This window comes from Diadema antillarum, unplaced genomic scaffold (genome assembly GCF_040938485.1).
Source record: "Diadema antillarum isolate AM-2024a unplaced genomic scaffold, OU_Dant_1.0 seq00000981_RagTag, whole genome shotgun sequence".
Taxonomy (NCBI): domain Eukaryota; kingdom Metazoa; phylum Echinodermata; class Echinoidea; order Diadematoida; family Diadematidae; genus Diadema; species Diadema antillarum.
In genome coordinates this window covers 691972-698380 of record NW_027271821.1, presented here as the reverse complement: position 1 = coordinate 698380, position 6409 = coordinate 691972, and the positions used below count along the sequence as shown (strand labels likewise).

General features: G+C 40.9%; 1 protein-coding gene across 1 annotated transcript; it reads left to right on the top strand.

Moving 5' to 3' along the window:
- The first annotated feature begins 2634 nt into the window (after positions 1–2634).
- Positions 2635–6166, top strand: LOC139742163 (uncharacterized). The gene is made up of 2 exons (XM_071652732.1): positions 2635–2776; positions 4762–6166. Exons 1-2 carry the CDS (start codon positions 2635–2637, stop codon positions 5355–5357), a joined length of 738 nt encoding a protein of 245 aa, XP_071508833.1. The 3' UTR covers positions 5358–6166.
- The last annotated feature ends 243 nt before the right edge of the window (positions 6167–6409 follow it).

Sequence of the window (6409 nt, the reverse complement as noted above, 5' to 3'; positions counted from 1 at the left end):
ACAAGATGCAATGTTTTGGTGCATGCACATCAATTGTGTTTTTGCCAAACACCTGAAGAGTCTGTTAATTCAAATACTCACTCTCTTTCCACACTGGTGCTTGCGATGCAGTCTGTCGTCCAGGATGTTCTTAGGGTTGATCTTCTAGAAAAAAAAAAACCAGGAAGAAAGGTTAAGAGTGTTCCAATTGATCATAATGAAGAAGACAATTATAATGATTTAAGGGGGATTGCAGACTTCATTTTAAAGAAGTCAGTTTGGTGGGGGAGGTGGGGGGGGGGGGGGGTGGTGATGGGGAATAAGATTTCTGAACTGTGTTGCAATATGCCAGTGTTATTTCGTCACCTCTCTGGTTGAGGAGTGGAGAAGCATTTTCCTTCAAAACTGATTTGGCTGCACGTCTGTTCGGTTAAAGAAAGAAGTAACTGCATAGAGTATTAGCATGATATGCCAATTCCAAGTCATTTTCTGTCTTTGGTGTGCCTTGATGATATGTAGACTAGAAATTTGAAGACACTCATTTTTCCAATGCGCTATGAATTAGCCAAATGTCTGTCATCAGCTTGTTCTGTTACACTGAACTGCTCCTGGATGAATACAGAATCGCACTGTCCATTATATTCCTGAGATGAACAATTTAGGTGTAGCTGCTGCGTCATAGCTGAGGCTTATGTAAGTATCTGCCTACGTCCCTGCAGAGTAGACCCTGCAGTTTTGAGAGCACTATAGCAGCATCGAATGTGAATGATGCTGCTTCACATACATGTGTAGTTTTGTTATAAATGACACATGTTAAATTCATATTATACTCTATGTCTTTATCTCTCTCCCTCTCTCTCTCTTCACAGATAAATACATCGACAGAGAGTGTTGTAACTGTGGCCCAAATCTGGATAGATGAGTCAACGGACAGACAGGAGTTTTAAATCGGCGTCCTTCCTGTTATAAGTCGGTCAGAAGAAAATAGCACCATCATCACCCGGCTGCAAGATATATATATGTACCCTGGTATATTTTTCTTCTTCTATCACCAATTCCTGTCAGCCAGCCTGATATAAGCATATCCTGAGAATTGTGCTGCTGCTGTTTGAATATCAGCTCAATCTCAGATATTAAGGTAAGATGTTAGAGAGACTATTTCAAAGCCACTTTGTTGTCAAACATTGTCACCATTGCACATGTTGTATAAGGATTCCTCATCCTTGACTTGCTCTGTGATATTCTTTGAACATACAAAAGTTAGCTCCTCAACAGCGCAGATCGTGCATTGTGATGATAAACCATAAGCAGTATACAGATATCGTAATCATGCAGTGGTTAATTGGTCAACTCTAAGACAAAATCTACTAGGTTAACATTAACTTTTTAATAAAGTTGTTTTCTCTAACTGTTTTGCCAACTAGATTTGTATGTGAAGATGCCCAACATGCCATAGAGTACATGCACAAAAGTTCAACTTGTTCGTCTATATCTTATTAGTGCCAAATTGAGAGGACATTAAGATTGACAAAAGAGAAAAAATATATCGTTGCTGGGGTGACAAGACCTTGTATCTGAAATTTTGGTGAAAATGACTTTTTTTGATTAATGGTCAAATAATGGGTTAAGTGATATCCTGTCCAAATCCCAACTGTCTTACTCCAAAAACGAAGCCACCACGGCATGTCAAAGGAAAGGCTATCCCATTCGCCACAGTACTTTGGCTGCCATGTTTTTTGGCTCTCCTGAACATCTGACATTTTGTAGATACATTGTACGAGGTCTTGCAAGTTGTCGCCCCAGCGACGATATGCCCTTTCCATACATGGAGGGAAAAAAATGTCTGAAATATTAAATACCACAGTTGAATGCATGATGCACTATTTACAAATCAATGCACATGATTTCCGGACAGCCATAATCCAGAATATAGTGCTGTTTATGTCACAGTGTCCTTGAAGGGAAAGTTTCCATAAACATGTACAAGTACTTTCGTAGATTCCAGGAATGCAGGAAGATTGATGAAACACTCAGTGAAAATTCTAGGAAACTTGGAAAAACCTTCAAAAGTATGTGTTGTACATAGTATGGTACTGTATAGTATAGAACAAGGAATACAACCTTCTTTTTTTTGGGGGGGGGGGGGGGCTTTGAGTGACCCATAACCCTCCTCACCAGCCCACAGCCCTCTCCCTCTCTTTTAACGTTCCGTGGCACCTGTAGATAGACTGCCATAAAAAGATACCATAGGAAAAATTTATCAAAATGCATATTTTAAATGAACATGAAAAGGGTACCCCTGCTGAAGATATGAAGAATGATACATGTATGTACCGTAACATATTATCAGTAACAAGTGAAGGAAATGTGTACTCTTCTATAACAGAATATGAGATGCCAATATTTTTTTTTTTTTTTTGGGGGGGGGGTGTTGTAGTTTTCCTTAATTTTCCTTTGTCTTGCATATTTTCTTTTGCACAGCCTTTGCTTCTGCACTGCCACAATTTTTGTTTGTTTTTTATCACCATTTTTGTTGTGAATTGTCTTGTCTCAGCAGCAAAAAGATAATAATCAGGAAACCAAAGGGAATTCATCGCTTCATCCAGTGCTTCCAAGCTCTCTTTACCACAACCGCGCAAGAAAGTGACAGTCAAGATGTTCAGTGGTCTGAGTGAGTACCTGTTTGGGAGCAGCAGCAGCAGCACCTTGGATCAGTCCTCGGCAACAGACGTGAGGCAAGGCGGCCCCATCCAGGAGACGGAGACTGACGACGATTGGGTGCTCGTCGATGTCACCAGTAAGTCTGTGCCTTGACATTTCATTTGCCGCGCCGGAAGAGGGATACGGTGTTACAACAGTCCCTATTACACCTTCCAAATTGCCAGTGGTGTTTTCTTGTTACAAACAAAGTACAGAGAAATAATAGCAAGAATTATTAGTTTGACATTTAAAAGAAAAAAAAAAGTATTTACAGCATGTACAGTAGTCACCTGCATGGATGTAAACTCTTCATTGTCCATTTTGCAGATCCCTAGTTGTTTCCAGCCTTTTTGAAAAGCAGATTGTAATGATAATAACACCAAAACATATGATTGGGGGGGGGGGGGGAGAAAATGAAAATTGATGTGATGTTATGCTGTGAAGGGTGAATTTCTTGCAGTTTGCTTTTGATCTTTATAAAAACATTAAGATTATTAGTGTAGCTATTAGTGTAACCTCTTTTCCTCTTTTTCCTTCCCTGTTTTCTTTTTCTCTCTCTTTCTCTTTATAAGAGAGGTTGCTTGTGTTTGTTTGTCCGTCTGTTTGTTTGTTTGTTTGTTTGTATAGGTCTGTATGTGTTGTGCACCTTTTATGTCTAGCTAATTACTTTTGATGTTATTTAGTCTTTTTGTCCACGAGGAGACTGCAAAATACAAGCTTAGCTTTTTAGCATGTCTCCTCCGTTTCCTGCAACTTTAGTTTTAATTCAGTTTTCATTTCCATTCGTAATGCGTAGTATTGTTAACGTCACATATTTTTCTTTGTTACTACATTGTATTGATGTTGTGCTATTTTGTGTATGAAAATGTTGTTGGAAATGAAATAAATGAAATGAAAATGAAACTAAGACTATAATAGGTAAGCAATTAACTGCTCAACTCATTACAAGTAAACCCTGAAGTATATAAGCAACTACAGATCAGTCATAGAAAATACTTTTTGTATCGCTTCTGGTATGAAGCTGTGACAACACTTTTTCACAAAACTGCATTCAAATATTCCATGAGAAGGAACCTGATTTGAACAAATTTTCCAGGGGAATATTTTGTCAAAAGCTGCCTTAAGTACACATTTCCCATCATATTTCTTCGTACAATATATCAACTTTATCTGCTATATACTGTATATGCCATATATTTCGCATTGGGAATTCCCGACAGTTTTGCGAGTGCTTAAATTCGCGATCGTGGAGTCCTGTACTGAACGAAGAAATGTACACGCGATCAGAGTCAATATTTTCGTGTGTCTTTAATTTCGCGAATAGCACCCGACTTGCGAAATTCGCGAAAATAAAAACCTCGCGAAATATTCGGCGTATACAGTATACTAGGCAGCCGAAGCCAATTTTATTTGGTTCATTTGGAAAGCTTCTCAAAGGGATGCTCTATATCAAGGGCTGCAGCGCCCCCCATCCCCCCTGTACACACACACACACTTTGGCATGTCAAAAAAATAACAGAAAAAAAAATTGGGGGGGGGGGGGTTTGATGCGCACCAATGACCTTGACCACTGAAAAAATGTTCTGCGGCCCCTGTATAGGTCTTGTGATCACAAAGAATGCAAAAATGTAAATAGGCCTATGTGATTTGAAAAGGGGAGAGCATTATATCTGGTATTTTTCAAAAGATTTAGCTTTTTAAGTTTTGACCTTTCCTGTAATTGGGTATGATCTTGTTTTGACATCCCGCATTTTATCTTTCACAACACTTACATGGAAGTGCTCCACTCTTCACTCTTCAATTCAGATTTTATTTCCAATATCGCATTTTTGTTTTTTGATACAATTTCAACAAAAACAATCAAACAATATTACAGCAGTATAATAACATACATGTGTGAAACTTATCGTTTAAAATCATTGAATTATTGGAAAAGAGGGGCCCACGTGAACGACAAGCTTGTAGGGATGTGGGCCACTCATAAAATTGAACTTACCGTAGAACATCCCAGAGAGCAGATTTGTACCTCTGTGATCATACATTGAAGTATCCCCTGCCTCCTTTCTTTCATGTGTGATGCAGATGAGGGTGATTCTCCTAGTCCCCGAAGGTCTCCAAGGAGGGCAGGGGCCAAAGATGGCTTCCAATCCCGCCCCCAGCCGATACCCAGCAAGCCCCATCGAATGGAGGAGAGCTGGTTCATCACCCCACCCCCGTGCTTCACTGCGGGGGGTCACTCTCCCCAACAGCTGGCGACTAGCCCCATGGAGGATCTCCTTATAGAGCACCCCAGTATGTCGGTCTACCACCAGCCCAGTCAACGAGGTGTTGTCATCAGGAGGCAGCTGCACCACCACCACCACCACCACAACCAACGGCCGAAACCCACCAGAACTGTTGCCAAACGCTCCCACAACCTGCGGGTGCGCAATGCCAAGCCTCCGCGACGCGCAGCTGCGGTGGCGGCCCGTGTTGGCATAGAGCAGTCGGCCAATGCGGCCGCCATGCAGGAACAGCAGCAGGCCAGGCGGCACCAGCAGCGCCTGGTGAGCCGCAGCAAGCTGGAGCGCCACAACAAGGCGCACCACCAACAGAGTGCCTCTTCCCGCCGTCACTACCGGCACAACTCCCTCAGCAGTGGACGCCACTCTGGCGCCATCTACAAGCAGCCCCGTTGATGCACGCACTGGTCGCTTGCACGGCACGAGCACCTCTTATAGCTAGATATCAATTTTATAGTATAGTCATGCTTTTTTTAATAGAGCAGATTTTTTTTGGTCTCTTTTATTCATATTTGTAGATATATTTATGATAGAGAAACTTCAATATCAAATGTATAAGAGTCTTACCTAAAATTGTTGGTGAATATTTTAGGAAATAAAAAAAAAAACTGTGTGGATTATATGTTTGTCCACACACACAAAAACAGAGAATAAGTATTAAAACATAACAAAAAAAATAGTAAATTTTGGTGATTGCATGATTATTCAGACCTGCTGTTACACCAGACACAAACTGGGACATGTGTTCATTCTTGAAATAACTTTCATGAAGATCACCTGGTTATGTGATCAGTGCGGAATTTAAAAAATAATACTAATAATGAAGCGGCCCACGCATATAACAGTGTATATGAATATCTCACAGGTATGAAATTTAATAGCTTATGTCCATCATTTGTGTATGGACAACAATCCAAAAGCATAGCATGAGGAACACAGTCCCTTCTCCTAGAGCAGAGTACATTCAAGGACGTTTCTGTTCAAGCCTGACACTTAAAGTTGATTATTAGAGGCAACCCCATGAAAAATAATTCTGTCCCCATGGTTGGCAGAAAGTTTCGTAATGGACGTGCTGCCTTTCTTTCCATGGTACGTGTGTACCTGCTGTGCTGCAGATGGAAAAGAGTAAGAAGAGATCATGTACTACTGCTCATTTTTATTCTAAGAATGTCCATCCCGCATGGCCACAGGCCACAGAATATTTATTTTCTAATCTGGAGAGTGAAAGTGTTGGCTACACTGTGATTCTTAAACACTCCTCACAGTCACCTCCTCTGCAAATATCGAAAGGCACCAGTAGTAGTTCTTTTAACCCATTGAGGACGAGTCCTGAATGTACTCCGACAGGTGTCTATGGGACATACGTGTTTTAGCCAAATCAGCCCATCCTCATCGGGTTAAAGAAGGCTCACTGGTGGCTTGCCCGCAGATTTTTAACTGAATTTAAT

Bases quoted from the DNA above. Each gene is read 5' to 3' on its own strand.
- LOC139742163 (XM_071652732.1), top strand. From the start codon at position 2,635: ATGTTCAGTGGTCTGAGTGAGTACCTGTTTGGGAGCAGCAGCAGCAGC. The intron at 2,777-4,761 runs GTAAGTCTGTGC...TGTGTGATGCAG, and splicing joins GGTGCTCGTCGATGTCACCA to ATGAGGGTGATTCTCCTAGT.